The sequence below is a fragment of the Lissotriton vulgaris genome, chromosome 5, assembly GCF_964263255.1.
Source record: "Lissotriton vulgaris chromosome 5, aLisVul1.2, whole genome shotgun sequence".
NCBI classification, from domain to species: domain Eukaryota; kingdom Metazoa; phylum Chordata; class Amphibia; order Caudata; family Salamandridae; genus Lissotriton; species Lissotriton vulgaris.
Window position 1 is genome coordinate 359,790,984 of NC_141693.1, and position 21,924 is coordinate 359,812,907.

Sequence of the window (21,924 nt, forward strand, 5' to 3'; positions counted from 1 at the left end):
CACTCCTACACTGCTACGGCTGTACCGGCTGCGTATGCTCCGTACAGGGCACTGGAGGTTCCTATTGATGCTTGGCAGCATGGAGTTTGGTTTGGTGGCGCCCTACCACACGCTTTAACCGCTCCGAGGTTGGGTCCTTTGTCCATCCCGGGCACCCCTTGGCCCGCTTTGGCTGAATTCACTCCTCACCCTAATCGAGCCACTTGTGGCATAGCTGATCTGCGGCAACTTCATGAAGTCGCAGTGGCAGTGATAAGAGCGCTTGTTCAATACACTAGCCGTAATGTTCAAGACGCAGCCCCTAGGGGTGCACAGCTTCGTGCAGAACAGGCTGGTTTGAAAATCAATCCTGTCATGGTGAATTCCGTGATGGGCAAAAAGCCCCAGGACAAGGATGATTTTCCGTTCTGGCTGGCTGAGAAATTCGGCCAGCTGGAAGCTGTGTTTCCCAACACGAGTCCTGGTGATAAGCACAGGATTCTTACACTAAGTTTACCGAAAGATTTGGCACCTGAACTTGTTGACTGAGACCTGGGGTAGGACTTTTGCAGCGGTCTATTCGAGGTGCTATGGTACCACGTCTGTGACCAATCTGGGAGCGGTCCTTAAACGTGTTCAGGACGAACACGGACCGGAGTCGGCGGTCGAATTGGGTATGGGCCTGTGTGGCACCTTTGATATAGTTTGCGATCTGATCCTTGCGAATGTCAAGGGGGATGCAGTGAACTTTCAGGTTGCTAACGCATTGGCGTTGGTTCCCGAGGCCGAGAGACCCCGTAGGTTGGCAAGGATTATTGTGGCTGCTTATAAAACGGTTGGCCGCAATGCGAAGGGGCTTAAAGTTTTTCCTGATAAGGAGAAAAAGCCCCAGGGTCAGTCTTCGGATACTAGTGGTCAACAGAAGTCCAAAAAACAAAATTGGCCTAAAAAGCAGAATCAGGGTAAGCAACAACAACAACAAACATAGGTTTCTGCTCCTGCGTCTCCGTTGCCTGCGCAGTCGGATCGGGTTTATGATTTGCGCGATGATTAAGTCACCTGAAAGGTTTCAGGCTTCTGACCAACGCTCTCCTCGTTCCTTTCAGGACTCATCGGCTCCGTCAACCGGTGGTGGAGGGGGCGGCAGGGGCCGGGGTGGCCAGCAACGACGTGGTCAGCCCCGCCCACGAGCCGGTGGAGATCAGCAGGAAGGCGCTACGCCCAAGAGACCACAGTTTGCCACGAAGAAAGTCGCCGCCCTGACAGCGCATCGATATGCCCCAGATAGTGAGAACGCGGCTTCGGAATCTGACGTGGGCTCTGACCTTGCTGGACAGCGCAGCAGAGATTACCATAGTGAGAGAGGCCCTCCGTCCACTGTTGAAGGTGACAGCGACTGACACTTATGTTGTAATTGAAACTGCCGATACGCATGTTGCTCCCCCTGAACGTCTTTTTGAAATTGTCCTGTTAATCGAAGGTGACATGCAGCGATCTGTAAAAGGGGTATTTTGAGAAAATCTCTCGTCTACGTATGACATTTTGCTTTCGGAGGCTGACTGGCCCCCACCTTTTGTTCTCGCAGCTCCGCGAGGGGAGGAGGTGATCCTCCCCAGTTTCGCGCACACTGTATCGAGTGTGGAAGCGCTGCATTTTGCAGAAGAGTGGGCTCTGGCGCTTGCGCCGGCTGTGTACCGCAATCAGTGTGGCTGGGATAAATTGTCTCCAAGCCACGAGATTCCATTACGGTCCCAGCCGCAGCCTCAACCTCAATATCCCATACGGCGTGAAGCCAAAGCTTCAGTCGCGGCTATCCTTGAACAATTGGAATATCAAGGTGTAATGAGGACTCTCTGGCATTTGTAAAGGAAAACATGTAGACCTCTATTACGTAATCTCATCCTGTGTCTGTAGTTTGCAGTGCAAGTGGCGGAAGAGTAGGAGCAAGGTCAAACTGCAGTGGGTGCAGCAGGTGGAGACGCCGAAAGCAGCAGAGCGGAGACGCCGAAAATCAGAAATCGGAAATTGGAAAAGCTGTACCGCAGCCGCACCCGCACCCGCACCGGCAGGAAGGGGTAAGCGGCGGCTGTCGGCAACAGCATTGTCTGCGGAAAAAACTGGCAAATACCGGTCTCGGCACCAGGGGCACTTCTCACACTTCAGGGCTGAGCGGCCGCTACCTCAACTCATCGCGGCAGCCTATGTTTGCTTGCAGCTCCAGCCGGTGTTCGTGCTGGTGTTTGTGCCTACGCCTGAGCCTCACCTCAACCACCCACCCATAGGACCGGGAGCAGCTGGCAGAGCGCGGTGAGTGGTGCACGGTGTGTGGCGATTTCTTGGGATCCAGAAACAGAATTTCCCTGCAAGCCGCTTTCAAGCCATTCTCTCTTTATCTGAATCACGTGTGAATCACGCGTGTCGGAGACTGCATAAAGGTGCTCTCCTCGCGTTTGAAAACGCCAACGTTTACCTGCAAGCCGCTTCCTGGGCCATTCTATACTATTGAAAATATGAGATTCGGAGACAGCGCATAAGGGGCTCTCCTCGTGTGCTTCACTGCAACTTTGCATTTAATACAACCCGTTATGGCTACTGTTTGTGTTTGTGTTTAGAAGCGAGTCAGTGCAGGAAGGAAGCTCTCCTCGTGTCATTTATCCGCAGTAATCCTTTCTTGTACACAGCTCCCCAGGACACTTTGTGTTTAAGGTGTTAAAGGCTTTATTAAATACAACTGGGAATTGTCCTGTAACTGGAGCAGCAGTGTTCAATACTGTACTAATACAAGTATATATAGATTATTACCCTTGAGGTATCTGAGCAGTGTGATCTCTACATTGCGGAAAGGACTGGGGGATGCGGCGAGACTGGCTGGGAGCTCAGATGGAGAGAGGAGCCCAGTGATTTGCTATCTGGAGTTGGGCAGAGTAGAGCCCAAGTCAGCTGCATTTAATTCTTCCTTCCCATCTACATAAACTCGCGCATAAAATCCACCACATCACCTGGCTCACCTGATTTGGATATCCAGATTTGTGCCCGCAGGCCCCTATCCGACATCCTCTGACAGTTGCTGTTCGCAGTGCCCGGCCCATTGCCATTTGCCCTGCCTGTCTCATATTGGAGGTTTTGCTAATAACGGCAATTGTGTGCTGGTCACTTGCAAGAGGGGGCAAAGACTATCAAAGAGCATCAAAGCAATAACAGGACCTGTTTGGGGGGCGTGAGGATCCCTGAACTTTTTAAATCCTTAATCATAACTCAATCCTCATCTACTACGTTGTTTAAATCTACTGAGTTTACTGAAGTTACATTAAGGTGCCACTCACTGGAGCCTGGAACTGCTGCTGAACTTTGCTTTGTTGTCCTAGGATCCATTCCATATTGATTTTGACCTGTGCTGCCCAAACGGAGCTGACGCTCACACAACACCGCTTCGTGGCGCTGCCTCCCCTTGACTCGCTGGTGTGAGCGTGAGCTGCATTCCGCACGCTCTGCCTGTCGCTCCCAGCTGGAGTCAGAGGGGTTGAGGCCAGGGTGTGCACTGAGAGCGCACCTAGCCTGGGGGACTGCGAGGACCAGAATTCCTAGCTGGGATCAGCTGGTTCCTCTTCCCCCAGGCGAACCGCCCACGGACACGCCCCCAACGAAACGTATAAATAACATATCGCTACCCGCGACGCGCGCGGGGATAAGCCCGGGCAAAAGGGCGGGCCGTCTGAGGCCGTCCGGGGTCGTACTAGGACGGGACGGGCCACCCAACTAACCATCTGCTCCTGGTAAGTCAAATCTACATCTGACTAGTTCCCCTACTGGTGCTAATTCCTGCATGAAAACGACGAGGGATCCGGAGTAATCAAATACCAATAGAAATTGTGGTAATAACAAGAAATGGGTTTTAAAAAATTACGAACCAGGACTATCTTCATGAAACGTATGGGCACGGAGGACGCCGTTCGTATCATCAGATAAATCAATAAAACAAGGACGCATTATACGGACCCCGGCCATTACTGAATATTTCGCTACTTTAACATCTAAAGACGAAATTGATAAAAAATTACTTCTGGTAGAAGAAATACCCAACTCATTACTGCATACAGGGCTAGAAGAATGTGTGCCAACCAAACTTGGGTCAAATCCACACTTAAGCTTAAGCAACATTGTATCCGACAATATGCAAAAGTCTCTCAATAACTCTAGAGATTTACAAATCCAGGGTCACGAGGAAAATCAGTTAACATCTTCAACACCAAAAAAAGGCCCAGAAAATACCTGTCACCTGGAAGAATGTTGTGCTAATAACTCTAAGATAACACAAAACCAACATGAGTCAAAAATAATAAATAGTTCCCCTTTACAAAAAAATCAAATGCAACCACAAACACTTGAATCATCGGTAGACCCGTTTCTCATAAAAACCAACAACTCAGCTAACATAATTACACCTATGTCAAAAGCCTTGTTTTCCTTACAAGAAATACTCGAGTCAGTCCTTTCCTTTTTAGGGAATATATTAGAAAATTCAGACCAAACTCTGGATGTTCAAATCGGTATCCTTAAGCATCTTGTTGAGGAAAACAAGAAAAGGAAAGAACTCCCTGATCTGGAAAAAAACCAACTGAAGTCCAATGACAATGATCAAAGGAATTACACAAGTCACAAAGATAGCGAAAAAGACCTAGAAAAAAATTATCGTGGTACACAAACATCAGTAATACCAAAACAAAAAAAAGAGAAGTTAATACGACAACACGAAACACCAATATTCTCCCTGAAAAGACTTTTCAAAGAAAAACCTGTAAACGACAAACAATATCCAATTTTCGCAAAGGTCAAGAAATTGGATATACCAAAGGATGAAGATTTAGATGAAAATACCCTAAAAGTTACCCTCAATAATACATCTGAAAGCAAAAAAGGAGAAAAAACAAATAAATCTATAAATACTGACCAAGTAGAAGGAAAAAGAAAGAGGAAGAAACCAATAAGACGTATACATAGGAAAAATAATCGTAAGCTGAAATTCCAAAAGTTTATAACTGCCAATAATAAACAAGAAGTACCAGAAATTAAACCTATTAAGCTCGGGGCTACTGGCAATATGGAAATTAGCTCAAAAAAAGGAGATGAGAAATTGAAACCACTAGATCCGGCTGCAAAGGTTTTTGTCTCGCATAATGTCCCTGAAGAATTACAACTTCAAAATACGATCAATAGTACAAATAAAGGAAACAACCAACATGGAGTAGGAACATCAAACTCCAGAACACTTCAACTTGAAGAACTTTTTCCAACGGACTTAGCACCACTAAACAGAAGAAGAATTATTAATCTCCTTCACCACATCAAACCTTTGGAATCCCTGATTAGCAATGAGATTGACCTAGTAATCTTTCCACAAAAAGACAATAATAAAATAGCTACAGTAACCTTCTGGTCAAACGTTATACCTGGAATCATAATCAGTGAAAAAGAAATACTACACAAACATGGATACGACGTCTATTTAAGAAGGGATCTCAAAGAAAATAGATTTCCCCCTAGATATGACGAACAAATATGGAGAATCTCTAACTCGCAATTCAAAAATCCTCTGGGAGAAACTGACGTGTCCCAAGCAACGTATTCAGGAATTAAGTATTCAGGGAAAGACACTTTGAAGGTAAAACTGGAAAATGGTGAAAGGCTAGTATGGCAACAAGAACCAAAGGGAAAGGAGTACAGAGAAAGCATCACATCTTGGTCATGGGTATCTGAGAACTTGAACAGTAATAAATTTACATCATGCTCGGGACAACCTGTTTAGCGAAGGTCTCAAAATAATATCATGGAATATAGCGGGGAAAACTAAGATCAAACTAACGGAAGCCATAAACAACCACCCGGACCTTTTAATGCTACAGGAAACCTGGGCTACACAAACATTTTCGCAAAATAACTACTACGTATATGACATCCCCGCCATAGCATCCACTCGAGGCCACGCAAAGGGTGGTCTTGCCATATTACTGAAGGAGGATTATATGTGGGCTCAGGAAGTTATCCAGACCAAATCACAAAACCTGCAATGCTTAAAGATTCTTCTAAAAACACATGATGTAGCAACAATACAATCATTTTTGCTGTTCAATGTCTATGCCCCTCCGGGCAAGAATTACGATAAGACCTTTCTAGTAATTATGGAATCCATCACACAAATTGTCGAAGATCAATCATGTATTCCATACATAATAGCAGGTGATCTAAACGGCAAAATCTCAAATACAGAAATTGGTAAATGGATGCAACTTTATGATGACGAATTTGCCGAGTCCTCAGCCCTGCAATTCCCCAAGGGTGCAAAATGTGACAAAAGAGGGAAATTATTATTATCGACACTCCCCTCACTACGAGGTGTAATTCTGAACGGAAACATAGAAGGAGACATTCCGGCATCGAATACCAGACAGGGTAAAGGAAGCTCATCCATTATTGACTATATTATTTGTAATATGAATTTAATGGAGACTGTTACCCACCTAAAAATACAGCAAAGCCAAGAGAGCGACCATGCTCTGTTAATTTTAAAAACTGAATGGTGGACTCAAACAGCAACCAGCAGACAGCTAATATTTCATAGAAGCTCTGTTGTGGTAAATAGTGCCCAAAGAAGAATTTTCTGGAGCTCGAAAGTATTGGATAGAATAATGACATTGGTTGAACAGAAAGATCTCTTATTAGAAACTATTTCGGATGATCCAATAGAAAATTTCGAACACATCAATAAGCTAAAAAATCTGCTATTTGACAAACTGCAATGTGCCCCTAAAGGTGTGAATTATGAGAACAAGAGCTGCAACAAAAATAACACACAAAATACCCAAACGTCTAGAACTAAGAAAGAATTGAACAGACTGGTACATGCACAATATCTGAATCATTCCTTGTCAATTAAGAAAGAAATAAATAAATTAAAAAACAAACTCAGAAGAAAAAAGCAAAAAAGAAAAAAAGAAAATCAAGACCGTAACTGGGTGGACATCCAAGAAGCTGCAAAAGATATGAATTCCCGAAAATACTGGTCCCTTGTAGCTAAACTAACTGGCACGAAAAAAAAGCTACAAGCGATACCTGTTACACCAAAGGACTGGGAAACTTATCTAACAGACTTATATAAAGCAAACCCGATTAACTTTGAGGGGAAAAGTACAGAACAAGACAATGGAGACGCTGACTCACAAATATATAGAGTTACAGCCATCTCAGTAGAATGGAACATAAGAAAAGCAAGGAAAACAGGAGCTTCTGGTCCTGACCAGATCCCAATAAAGATCTACCAGGCAAATCCAATGGAATGGAGTAAGTTGCTAGCAAACTTATTCAACCACATTTTTAAAACTGGACAAATGCCTATATCTTGGCAAGGAAGCACAATCGCAGGAAACTATCGGCAAATCGCCTTAATGGACGCCGCTGGAAAAATATTTGCAGCAGAGGTTCTACAAAGATTAAAAGATTGGGCTTTTTCATTGAACAAAATTCCAATGTTTCAAGCTGGCTTTAGGCCAAAACATTCAGTTACGGATAACATTGCTATAATACAAACAATAATAGACAAATACGTAACTGGCAAATCTCAGGCGGTATACGCAGTGTTCGTAGATTATTCGACGGCGTTTGATCGAGTAGATCGCCCTACTCTATGGTATAAACTCAAGGAACTTGGCATTCCAGACTTACTACTCCAAACTATAGTGAACCTTCACACCGATACCTGGTGTCAGGTCCAAATGGGAGGCGAAAAGGGATTAACAGAAAGGATAAAAACATCCAACGGCCTAAAGCAAAGGTCGGCCCACGAAACTTATGTCCTTCACATAGCTAACACACGCACAGAGGTGCAGGCACTTTTAAATACTGATTTGCCGTTTCATTTCTCCGAGCTGGTTCATCAAATCTTCAATGCCTCCTCCACAACCGGTCTAGCACATTTTTTTAAATTGGTTAGCAGTGGTCTCGTGACTACGTTTGAAAAAGTATTTGGTATTATCCCTGCATTTTTTCATTCTATATTCGCAAGCCTGTTTGGCGGATTTCCTGTTTTGCTGGCTTTGGCTGCAGGCGTTCTGGTGATATTTTGCTTTCTAAAACATGGATGCCCATCCTGCGCAAGGAAACGCTCAGCCACTACTGATGCAGTTTCGCAACCGGATGCTTGATTACTATGGCTCCTTGCCGCTTGCGACTTTAAGCACGGCTTTTGGATTATCGTTCCGATTTTCCTATTTCACATGTGTCCAGCCTAGGTTTCATTGCCTGAGCTGTGATTTCGACTGGGTCATTGATTTGTGTCTCTGCTTACCGACTTCTCCTGACGTCGATTTTGATCAGCTAATGAGCCCCGTAGTTGCTCACAAGTTGGTTTGTTCTGGCGAAAGGGTTATGGCCGTGGCAGCGATGCATGGACTAATGGGTCAATGGGACATATCCGCAGCAGCGCATGACTTTCTGGCGCATAGCATTCTCGAGAACCCACTGAGTTGTCCTCTGATGTTGCTAGAGGATTCAGTGCTGGAGGAGCACGTATGTTCTTTCCCATTGCTTAATTGGATGGCTGAACTGTTTTCGGATGATGATAGTGATTTCATGTTGGAAGCTGTAGCTACCTATTTTGCATATTCATTCAACCCATGAGTGACTTTGAAGACTTTTATTATTATGGCACGTGACTTTTTAGTAATTCTGAATGGTGCCTTTTTTATTACGAACATTCGACTTTCAGTTGTTCTAGGCCTATGTACTTGTAGTTGGCCTTAAGTTCGAATTTTTATATTTTTGTGTGGCCACTATAGGCATTCATACATTTTTTTATTATTAAAAACATATATACATTTACATACATTTAGCTTGGCTCAATATTGTTGAACTCTGCTTTCATGTTTGGCCTCTCATAATATTGACTTATTTTTTCTTCCTTTTTTAACCGTCCTCGGATCATTGGGGGGGGGGGGGGGTCATATGGTTACTGCGTTTCTATATATTGTGTTAAGTTAGCATGAGTTTATTAAATGTTTAAACGACATATTTTCCTTCGGCTTCAGTTTGCACACGACACCTAATTGTTATTGTAGCCTTCAACCTAGACGAAAGATGTGATTTGAGAATAATATGTTATTGCTCTGATATCAGTCGTGCCTGGTACAACTGTCTGCACACTGAGAACTGCACCCTCTAAGAATAACCTAACACAAGGTTGCTGAAAGCCTGATCCTCGCACTACATTAGACATAACACAAATAATGTTGCTGCCAACATTTGGGCTCTACGCTGGTTTAAGATAGAGTTACAGGGAATGAATCAACACACTTGATGCTTCGCATGCAGAGAGCTGGTAGCTGTTGATGTGATCTCCTCCTACTGAGAATTAGAGGTATGGGCCCGCCCTGCTACAACCCAAATGAGACCTTCTTAGATATAATATAATATGCTAAATAGGGTGCGCGAAATATAGGTGATACAGATTTCTATAGATTTTGCATTATAATATGCTATCACCGTTCGCTTATTATGGACTAGTGACTATGCTGCTAACTCTGGTTTTTATAATATGTATGTTTATATTATATAAGATACTGCGTTTGAGAACTTTGCATTGAAAAATAAACATTTCAAACTTGCACGTGTGTTCTTTGCCTCCCGGTTTCGGTTTGTAATGATTATATAACGAAAGAGTGTTCATCTGTTCCACGATACCTGAGGTACCCTAAGTTCATGTTCTGGATTGTCTAAGTCATTGGTAAGTTATTACTACCGATGAGACACTGTAGCTAGCTTGGTAAGGGGATTTCTGAAACTAAGGTGAGTTTTGGGTCACCCTAACTCACCCAGGTTCTAGATCTCTGAGCACAGTTCTGTGGGAGAACGGAAACCCTGCTACACAGTATTGGATTACAAAAGTAACAAGAAGGTACTTTACCTGCAACCTGAATTTCCTCCCATTGGATAATATGGTCAGATTTACATTGAAAAGTTTGAACTGGAGTGTGAACTTTTAAAACCGTTTTTAATTCATGAAAATTCACTACAGTAACTAAAAGTTTTTACTAAATTGGTTTCAGTTTAGACCCCAGGACTGAATCTAGGCTCTAGTCCTGGAACTACTAAAGTAATCTGTATAGTAATCAACTGTACTTATATGTTGAAAACCCATTGAGCTCAATGTATCTATTGTGTTCACAAACTTGATTGCTTCCTGGCAAAGTAATTACATGAGTACTCTTATTGAAAAAAAGTATATTTTTATGCCTGTTTCTAAAAATAAAACCACTATATCTTTTGATATAACAAGTGGCCTGGAGCTCAGTCTTTTGAGTGTGTGAAATCTTTGCTGACTGAGTGTGTACAACAAATGCTTTACACTGTCCTCTGGTGCTGCCTTTCTGCTTGACCGAGCTACCACTTTTGAGTGTAAGGTCAGTCCTGACTTTAACCTCTGTTATACCTCTGGGGTTTGTGGACTCTATACACACACTACCTTGTTCTGGTCCAGTATATATAGAGCCATTTTCTCAACGCCCCACAATCAGTGGTGCCATGATCCTCCCCCAAACACCACATACAAATAAGATAAGGGTCCGTCGCAAACAAGATGCCCACACGACGTGCACGTTTTGAAGCCCGAAGGCATTCGCACACTGTTCCACCAGATAAAAGACAATTGGTGAAGAAAAAAGGGGCCCGTAGCAAGACCGGATCCGCGTTGCACGCAGAAAAGGAAAAAAACTGATGTAGGCGCGCCGGAACGGGGCTTATGTGACCTCGCTGACGTCACGTGCACGGACGACGCCTGGGCGGAGTAGCGTGATGTCACCCCGCCCCCGACGTGCAGGGATGCTGTGTCAAAAAGTTTCCGGATCCAGTCTCACGCCTGGGGAAAATTCTATATGAAGTAATCTGAGGCTAGCAGTCTATCAGATAAACACTACACTAGTTGATTCCACAGTCAGCCCCAAGGACAGTTACCTAGGTTAGAATACTCTCTCGAATAGACTATGGTAACATTCTGTATAGAGGAGTAGATAAAGCAGCCATCAGACGCCAACAAGTACTACGGAACTCCCCAGCCAGTATCTTATATCACCTCCTGAAACATGCCTCTGTATCGAACTTCCTATGAGAGCTTCACTGTCTCGCAGTGGAAAAGGGAATACAGTTTGCTACATGCACAAGGCTAGATCGGTCATAGGTTCACAATCTAATCAAGGCTTGATGGTGCCTTATCAGCCCACTTGCATTGTGATCACTTAATCAGGGCCTCTGCACAGTCGCCTAGAATCTGATTGGCTCGTATAGGGGGGAGGAATAGGGAGGAGGAAGGGGGAGGGGTGGGAGTCATTCCTTTGCATACTTGGGCCAAAGTTCTGAGTTTTTTTTAGAAGCTGCACCGCAAGGTCTGTGTTCCTGCAAAAACTTCAAGACCTGGATGTTTTAACCTAATGGTTTGGTTTGCCCTACATATGACTAGCACCAAGGAAACCCTTTTTGGGTAGCTGAGCCCTCTACAAGATGCTATAATAATTCTTCCGCCCAATAGCACTTTCCCCCTAATTCCATAAGTATTAAACAACTGTTAAGAAACCAAACACAAAATAATGGTGAATTTACCTTCTGGCCCCCTAACAGGCATAATCCTATTGGTATTGAAAGTGCTTCCATGCTTCAATGCCATGTTTTCAATGTTCAGGTCCAGTTGCGTCATCCATATGCAGTCAAAATGTCATTTACCTATTCCACCCATTAGCTACAGGGGGAAGGGGGTCGTGGTGGGAGGGAGAGGGGGAATGACCGACTAGAGTTTTATCCTTTTTCTAAGAACTAGTATGCAGCTGGGGTTATTTCGGATCAGCTCTTAGAAATCAAGACATACATGCGTAGGAGGGGGTTGAAATTTTCTTTTCTGTAGAATAAAGCAATTATAAGATTTCTGAGATTTTTAAATAAGTTCTATATTGCCGCCTGCCCCCACCTCCCACGTCATGGCCATTTCTGGATTTCCCTTGCCACGTTTGGCATTAGGTTGTGCACAACAGACTTGAGGTACATTAAAGAACATAACACCACACCATTAGCAACAAAAGATAATTCAGTTTGTGGTATGTGCTAATCAAACAATCTAGGACTCAATTTGTGAATACCCAATGCAGAATTAGGTTTATTTTATCCCTGACTTTACACGCATATATACGGAGGCCATAACAGCTCTGACAAATGTAGATAGTTTTTGTTCTTATTTAGCCTAGTACTGAGAGCGATCGGTCAGCAACAACTGCTTTTTGGTAAACTGGTCATCCTTAGCTGGCAAGGGAAACATTCTGCAATATATATAGAAAGTGTACGGCATGAAACACAAATTTAGTGGGGGCGTGGCTTCGGCGCCGATGGGGATGGCTGCGTGAGCTCGGAGCCTGGCCCAACAATGATCCTGTTTTTGAATCGCATTAGACCCGGAAAAGTGACCCCATCGCAGACCGGAGCGTCGGAGCACGGAGTCAGTGACCTGGGAGCGGTCGAGGCCCGCCTGAAACCAGCAGGAGCGGCGAGTAGGGCATTGGCGATTCCTCGGAGAGGTCGAGAGTAATGGCGGCCGCCACTGATATGACGTGGTAGGCAGCCGACGTGCAAACAACGAGTGCGGCAGGAACTGCGGCGGCTCCGGGGACCCATTGCGGCGGTCTGAGGGGCCTCTACTCGGGGAGCTGTGGAGGTGGCAAATGGGGTGAAGTCTGCTACCCCAGGGAAGCGGAGCGGAGCCGGGAGCCCGGGACTCAAGATGGCGGGGCTCGGGCCGTAAGCACGACTACTGAGGAAGAGGCGATCCTGCTGAGGGCACCGGTGGAGCTTGGCTGTGGGAGACCGGTGGGCCGGGGCACCTGCGGCGAGGACCGGCGGTCTTGTGGCGTACAGCTGGATGCGGAGGAGCTGGCCGGGAAGACTGGCGGTGAGCGCAGCTGAGAGGAGCCGTCGCTTAAGGACTGGGAGGTGCCTGGCTGTCCGTGCACCGCTGTGGAGAGGAAAAGTAGCGGGAGAGCGGCTGAAGCCGGAGAGCGCAGACTGCGGAGTACCGGTGAGTGGGGTGCGGCTGGCTTGGACCCTCTGCGGTGGTGGTGGGAGCGGGGGGCCAGGGGGCCGCGCCCTGCGAGCCGGGGGAAGTGGACCGAGGTTCCTCGCAGCCTGGGGGGGCCTCCAACTCGACCTCAGCTGCAATCAAGGGCGGCCGACACGGCCAGGTGACCACCGTGCAGCAGAGACAAGAGGTGCCATCGGTTGCACGGGAGACGTTGCGGGGTCCACCACAGGGCGGAGGAGATAGCAGCTGAACCTGCGGGCAGGACATAACGGATAGTGGGCCTAACCTGCCTCCTAGCGCTAATCAAGGCGGCTGTGTGGGGTGGCCTGCGGAGTGGGGAGCGGACATCTCGGGGCCAGACTGGGCCACTGAACAGACTGCAGACACCAGGCTGCGGGTGGCAGACCACCGAACATGAAGTGGGGAATAGTTATAGCGGCCGCAGTGTCACGGGACACCGGACTGAGGCACTAGATATTGGAGAGGCGCGAGGGAGCAGGTTGGTGCAGCTCGCTGTGGGCACTGGCGCATAACGAAAGAGGAAGGTGGATCGCAAGCTGGACATTAGCGTGGGTTGCCCACAGCAGGAGCGCTGGTGCGGGGAGGCCTACTTGTTGTCGTGGCCTCACTCTGCACAGCTGTAACACTGGAAGCCTTGTGGGATTGTGGCGCAATGTGGGGTACGGCGAAGAATATTGCTGATCGCTGGCTTAAAGGGCACAGCCCCTTCAGGACGTGGATAGGTACACGCCCAAATAAACAGGGAAAACTCAAGGGGAAGCAGGAGGGGGCCACGGACCCGGAAACGCAGGAACAGATAACGCAGGGACCTGCGGACTTGCAACAGCAGCTGGCCCGCATCCTGAAGGCCATCTCCACGACAAGACACGTTAAGGCAAGACATTGCCCAGGTGGCGACAGGACTTGGGTTGTTGCGAGCGGACCACGCCAAACTCACAGATAGGGTGAAAGCCAATGAGGACACGCTGCAGGATTTAGCCCCGGCTCTAGCAGCTTTGGAGGGCAAGATGACGACCGCTCTGGAATGGATACAAACCCTGGAGAAAAGGACCGAGGAGGCGGAGGGCAGGAATAGGCGTAACAATATACGTGTGGTGGGCCTACCCGAAAAAATAGAAGGAAGCGACATGATAGGTTACTTGGAACCATGGCTGCGAACAATGGTGGCACCTGAGGGCCTTACCACCTTCTTCACGCTTGAGCGAGCACATCGTGACCCTGCGCGACCCCCGCAACCGGGTTGCCCACCGAGGCCAGTGGTGGCACGGCTACTGCACTACAAGGACAGAGACCTCTTGCTTCACAGGGCACGTCGAGATGGACCAATTGAAGTTGATAACAGTAAAGTAACCATATTTCCGGACTACACCTATGAGACTCAGCGGCTTAGAGCGTCCTTTCTATCTGTTAAGCGGGAACTCAGGGCTGAAGGAATACAGTATTCATTGCTATTTCCAGCCAAGTTAAGGGTCATACTGGATGGTACCACGCATTTCTCTGGTACGCCTGTAGAGGCATGGGAGTGGCTGGAGACCTATAAAGCGGGGACAGACTGCACGGAGCGCCATGCTGCGGAGCAACATAAGACTACACAAGTCCGAAAGTCACAGCGAATACGCCGACAAGGCTCACAGAAACCTTAGACTTCCCATAAAGGCGAGGAGAGGCAAGCGGCTCTGCACGCGGTGAGGGCGCTCTCGGGGACTCAACAAAGTACATCGCAGCGGGGAACCGAATCTGAAGGGCACAAAACGTGTTCCGAGACTGAAATGTCAGAGGCGGACAGTATCCAGGGCCCGAAGGTCACCCCGCACACAGCAGACGGGGTGTTGGATGCCGGAGCCGGAGTAGTTAAATTCGGCTGTTGGCGGCTGGGGCTCCCGTCTGTGATGGGTCACCGACCCTCTGTTATTACCCATGGGGGTCGGATGCTTCGGACTTCCACTAAGGGGTTAAGGGGGGGTGGGGGTGTGTGGGGGGGGGGCTGGCGTAGCTGCCTGTTGGACCAGGGTTGCACCCTACTAGCCCTTAAGGCACATCTGCAGTGGCTACTGTGGAAATTTGTTGAATGTTGGGTTTGTTTGATTGTGTTTGGATGAGGGCTGATACATTGCCGTTAGGTCCTGTTCTAGGGGGGAGGGGAGGGCTGGGTATGTTGATTCACGGGGGGACTGTTTGGTGTGGGTGTGTACATGACACTGAGTGGAGGGGGTTGGTCAATTAGCGATGGGGGCATTACCTGAATTGCTTTGCATCTCCTGGAATGTGCGCGGCCTGCATACAATGACAAGGAGACACAAGGTCCATGCGTATTTGGTTAGGAGGGGGGTTCAGATCGCCTTCCTCCAGGAGACCCATCCTACCACAACGGAGGGGCAGGCGCTACAAAGCAGGTGGAGGGGCCAGGTCTACTATACGTCTTACTCAACATATGCGAGAGGTGCATTAATATGGATCCGGTCTGGGGTTCCTTTTCAGGTTACGCGACAACTGGTGGAGCCGGGGGGTAGATATGTGGCGTTGGAGGTCCGGCTATATAGGAGGGACATCGCTCTATGTAGCTTTTATGCACCAAACACTGACCAGGCTCACTTCTTTGAACACATATCGGGAACCCTGGCGCACTGTTTCACTAACCCTACATTAGTGGGCGGTGATTTTAATTCCCTGACAGATGTTGACCTGGATAGATCTCACCCCGCTAATAAGACTCACCAGTGCGCAGGGTAACTAAGTCTAGGGTGACTCTGCAAGACAGGTGGGGATTGGTGGACATTTGGCGTAGTCAGCACCCCCGCGACCGGGACTACTTTTTTTAAGCTCTCCATGAGCTCCACGTGCGCATAGACGCAATACTGTGCTCGGGGTCGGTGGCTCTGTTGGTGGGGCGCTCGGAATATCTTACCAGGACATTATCGGACCACAATCCGGTGTTGATCTCTCTTAACTGGGAGTCGTGAAGATCGTCCATTCCGACATGGCGGCTACGAGCGGAGGCTCGGGAGGACCAGGCCTACCAAGCTGCAATACGGGAAGGCGTAGAACAATGCTTTGCAGTTAATGGGGGTACAGCGTCTACCAGAGCAGTAGAATGGGACGCCTTTAAGGTTGTGACCCCAGGGCTATGTATTAGCAAGTCTGCGGGGATGCGGAAGGCCTTACTGGATGACATAGTCAAGGCGGAAGGGAAGCTGAGGGTGTTGGATCAGCAGAGACCTGGGCAACAGGCGCTGCACACACAGCTATTGGCGGCTAAAGAACAGGTGGCAGTGGAGGTAGAAAGATTACGCAGCTTTGATTACAAAAAGTACAGTGAGAAGACCCACGCAGAGGGAGACAAGGCAGGGGCGTTATTGGCATGGCTGGCGGACCCGAGGCCACGAGGGGGCCCTATCTTGGGGATGGAGACGGAACCGGACACTGTGGTGTATACCCAACATGGGAACATGAAATGCTTTCTGGACTATTATGGAGGTGCTGTATGAAAGCGGCTTGCAGGAGAACAGCGACAGGCTAGTAGCGTACCTGGAGGAATGCCAGGTTCCGCGAGTGGAGAAGACCAGGCTAAGTTACTAGGAGGGGACATTACATTGGCGTAAGTGCGCAGTGCCATCAAGCACATGGCTCGGAATAAAACTCCGGGGACGGACGGGCTCCCTGTAGAGTTTTATGCACAATACATAGATCTTCTTGCCCCGCGACTCCTAGAGGTCTATAAGGAGGCTAAAGAACTAGGTCATCTACCTTCATCTATGCGGGAAGCGCTGATCATCCCCCTCCTGAAGCCGGGCAGGAGCAGCGTGGATGTCACATCTTATAGGCCGTTATCTATGTTGACGACGGACTATAAGATCCTGAGCAAGATTTTGGCGAATAGGCTCCTGCCATATACGACTACCCTTGTACATCCGGATCAGGCCGGATTTATCCTGACCAGAAACACTTCCACGAATATCCGCCGGCTTCTGGGGATATTGAGTACGGACCATCGTGGGTTGGATACCTCAGCAGTGCTCTCTGTTGATCTAGAAATGGCCTTCGATCGCCTGGAATGGCACTATCTTTATGCAGTGCTGGACAAGTTTGGTCTGGGCCCGCACTTTGGGACTTGGGTCAAAGTTCTCTACACATTGGCGGTGGCGAGAGTGCGGCTGGGGCGACTGATATTGGACAGATATCCGGTCGAGAGAGGGACGAGGCAGGGGTGCTCGCTGTCCCCGCTGCCGTTTGCCTCGGCAATAGAACCCCATGCTTTGATGGGCTCTGGTGGAATGTCATGCCGCATCACATCTCGTTGTACGCCGATGATCTCCTACTATAACTGGAGAACACGGGAGCAGCACTACGGGAAGCAGTCACACTGTTGGCCCGGTTTGGAGACCTGTCAGGGCTCAAGGTGACCTGGACGAAGACTAGCCTTCTGCCAGTCCGCCCGAGTGCGGTAATTCCAACTCTCCCCCGGGAAAAACGATGGGAACCAAGCTGCATTACATATCTAGGGGTTCGGATATACCATGACGCCGCGAATGTCTTGGAGGGGAACGTGGGACGGTGCGTACGGGCCTTCAAGGGTAGTATGGCGTTCTGGTCCACGCTGCCGCTGTCAGTACTGCGAAGGGTAGCCTTACTTAAAATGGTGGTGTTACCGCGGCTCCTTTACTATTTCTGGACACTTCTGGTATGGATTCCGCCAGCAGTGATCAGAGAGCGGAGATCAATGGTCGTAGGCTTTCTGTGGGTTGCAGGCAGGAGATGGGTTGTCCTGGACAAATTGCTACGACCTAAACTGGAGGGGGGCTGGCGGTCCTGGACTTTGAAACTTACTACCTAGCGGCGCAGCTGCAGGTTCTTACACAGGCGGTCGCTGTGGAGTTCCGGGGCCCTGACCAAGCACGAGGCACAGAGATACAGAGACATGTTCTCTCTGATATAATACTGCAGCAAGCGCTCCATCCTAGGGGCCTATCCTTGGAGGAAACCACGTTGAGGGCATGCTGGAACAGCAGTCAACGCAAGGCGGGAGTGCTGCACCCGTACGCGCCGGAGATCCCACTGGGGATGCTGACTGCGCTCCCTCACGGGAGTGACTGGTCTGCTCTGGAGGACTGGGAGAAGCTGGGCATTCAGTTGGTGGGGGATCTATATGAAGAGAGTGAATTACTGATGTTTGAGGCACTACGAGACAGGTATGACCTGCCGCTGGGCGACTTTCTAGTTCATGCTGCGGTGGTGGCGGCGATCATGAAGCATTGGCCGGGAGGCCACAATGAACGAAAAACGACACTTGCATGTCAATATGTGGTAATGGCGGCGGGGACTGTGAAGGCCGTCACCTGCCTCCACTCCAGGATACTGAGAGAGGGGCTGCAGCCGCTGACAGATTTAAAATCCAAATGGGAGGAGGGGACAGGCAAACCCATACCAGACACGACATGGGGGAGTATAATCCAACGAGCATGGACAGGTACGTGGAACGTGAGGCTGCAATGGATACAGTTTTGTACCCTACACCGGGCATACCTGACGCCAGGCAGAATTCAGAAATACTTCCAGGTGCACGATGAGGCATGCCCCCGGTGCTTAGAGGGGGGCCGACCTAGAACATATGCTCTGGCATTGCCCGAGATTGGGAGATTACGGGATTCAAGTCGGCGAGCTGCTAAACGAAGTCACCAGTAGGGAGCTCACTTATGATATGGCCACGTGTTTGCTGCTTTGGTTCCCCCAGACACCTAAAACGAAAATAACTAGTAAATTTATAGATTTGGGGCTCATCTTAGCGAAGAGCGAGATAACATTACACTGGAAGTCAAAGGAGGGCCCGTCCTACCAGCGATGGAAGGCGGAACTTATCAAATGGGCGAAGAGTGAGAGCGCGTTCAGGCTGAGGCAAACGCAACGTTCAGGCCAGGAAAATATTTTGGAGCATGCGAGGGCATGGGAGTTGTTAACGCATATAGTATCTGTTCCGCTACATGAAGATGATGATTAGGAAAAGAGGCGCGCTTCCCACTTGCGGTCACCTTTAGGAGGCTGACCCATGGCTGTTGACCACACAACACTTGATGTATCCGCATGACTATGCACACTCAAACCACCGGGGGGAGGGAGGGGAACACAACTGTTGGGGTCTGTTGGGATACTGTTGAATGGGTGTGAATTGATAGAGTGTATAGGATACTGCAGTTCTGCTGTATGAGGATTATAACTTTCATGGCCGTGGGATTGCAGGGCTATTGGGGAGAAAACAGAAAAGACTGTAAACTTTTGATATTGCATACCACTGTAATGTGATACTATACTTTCTCCGCAGTCGCTAATAAACAGTTAAAAAAAAAAAAGAAACACATTTAGTTTGCAAACTTGAACAGCACAGAAACAAGCTTTGCATATCCTGTTAATTTGAGCTAAAATCAGTTACAAACAGATTTTAGATTAGGATTAAAATTCTGCCCTCCCAAAAAAAAAGCAGATACTCACCAAACCCAATACAATCACAGACTGGAGTCTGTGCAAGAAAAATGGGCCCATCACTCTCACAGCCAACATCTTCGAGTAAGCTGCAGAGACCAACCCAGCTGGCATTCACAGAATACAGAGCATGACTGAGAGCAACATCAGTGTGAATGATCCTCACTGCAACAGCATTAAAAGGCACCTGGAAAACGAAACCACAACCATCAAAGGAGTACCATTCGGAGGAAGGCCATTACACTATAGAGAAGCAAACAGCTTAAAAAAAAAAAACATTTTGAAAATTCCGATTCTGCACTTAATGCACTTTTTTAGTTTGGAAAGCGACCCACACATTTGACCTGGTTTTTGCCCATTTCAACGTCAACAGAATTGGGGGCAGCTGATAAGCTAATTACAATAATATGCACATTTCTATCACTCGTTTTGAAAACATGATCATCTGTAGGTACTGGTAACGTGTATTACCAAAGTCATTGGTGCACACTTGATTTACTTTGGAAAGTGCAATGCTGATTAGACTTGCCAGGATTCAAACTCATGGTATTGAGCTTATAAATACATTTGTAGTGGTTGTATTACTCCACAACACCCAACTACAAAAACTGAAAAAAATCCATTACAACCTGTAGGAGAGTAGGATCTGCTTTTACGGATACCCACACTTTTTGCCTGGTGCTAAGCGGTTTTTGACTAGTCTGACTGGGATCCTGCTAATCAGGCCCCTGTCTATCTGCTTTCTCCCACACATTGTGTGGTTAGTCCCTAGGTACATCCGAGATTGGCTACTGGGGTACCGTTTTAAGTCCCTAGTATATGGTAGGAAGGTACCCAGAGGTCCCCCATGGGCTGAAGCATGCATTATGCAACACAAGGGAGACCATTCAAAATGGGACTACAGGCCTTCCACTGGAGCCTGTGTAAGCTGGTGCTAGCACCACTTCCTAAAGATATACGTTTTCTATATCTAGGATCACTGCACTTAAAACCTATAAGTAACACCTATAGCAGGCCTTTGCAATCCTGAAGGCAGGGTGCTTGTATCTAAGTGAGAGGGTGCCCCTGCATAAGCAGGACACCCCTACAGCGCCCATTCTACCGGGTTGCCAGTGAAGCAGCCATATACCATATAGAAGGGTACCGCATAATTACGCGATGACCATCTTGAAAAGGATTGCAACGAATCCTATCATGTTTGGTATCAAACATATTGGAATCATACCCCCACACCATAAACGGTGTTGGAGGTATGATTCCAAGCACTGGAAGAGACCTCCATAAGGCTTCGTGTTCCCCGTGCCAACCTTCTAGACCCGGACAGCACAAAATGGTTGCTGTCGACCAGAGACATTTCTGCCCTCCAGCTGCTGAGCCAAGCTCGAGCAGGGGAAGGCAGAACAATAGGCATTTTGTCACAGGGAGGTGTGATCACCTCATAGACAGGATTTAGTGTATCAGGACTGGGTGGGTGCGCTTGCCAGTGCCACTAAGTCTGCATTAGGAGCCCATTTGGTGTCCCTGTGCATAGTCCAATTCAAACCAGTCCAAGGAGCCATTGGTGCGAAACTGGACGAAGGACATGGGAGTAACCTCCCCCCAGTCCAGACCCTCCCCATAATCATCCCCACCCTTTCCTAAGGGTACTTAAGGGCTTACCTGTGGGTGGGTCCCTAGATTCGTTGTGGGACAAGATTTAGATCAGACACCACTTGCTCGACTTAGTCCCCCTCTTCCAGTCTGCTGCATCGTCTGTTCATCAAAAAAAAACGCTATGTATCTGATAGGGTGTCTTGAACATCACCTGCCTCCCTTCCTGGTGAGGATACTTCTAGTACAAGCGATACTTCTGTGGTACTAACAGGGTGTTCCTATCTCTTTCTTAAAATACACAATCCTGTCTGTGTCTCCAACACCAGTTCCTACCACCCTTTCAACTAGAAAGGTGTGCAAAAAAAGTGTGTGAAAAGTGGGAAGGAACCTCACGGAAAAAACCACCAGGAAACTGACAGGTACGCGTCAGTGTGTTCCACTCATCATCTGTGCCTTCCCACTAAAAAATAAATGTGCAGATAATGTGTTCAACTAAATGGTGAAACCATCTGAAACTACCTGACAAAACCTGACCCCTGAGCTAGAACTCCCTACAGGCATTGTATGGTTCTAGCCCTCTAAAAACGAGCTAGGCACCCCTTCATACTTTGATCAATGTTATTCATTGCTGGGTGTCTTCTCACATTAAAAACACAGCTACTGTCTTACTTCGTTTCAACTTATATGAAGCCAACATGTTTCATTGCCTAACACTCTTTATCATCAACTTCTTCAGGGCAAGGGGTCAGTCCACGCCA

General features: G+C 47.8%; 1 protein-coding gene across 2 annotated transcripts in view; it reads right to left on the reverse strand.

Annotated features, from left to right (window-relative positions):
- Positions 1–21,924, reverse strand: part of NOL9 (nucleolar protein 9) — a 180,786-nt gene that overhangs the window by 70,890 nt on the left and 87,972 nt on the right. For both annotated transcript variants that reach the window (XM_086921676.1, XM_086921675.1), the window contains exon 10: positions 19,583–19,760. In XM_086921676.1, the coding sequence (XP_086777802.1) occupies positions 19,583–19,760 (178 nt within the window). The remainder of the gene's footprint in view (positions 1–19,582; positions 19,761–21,924) is intronic.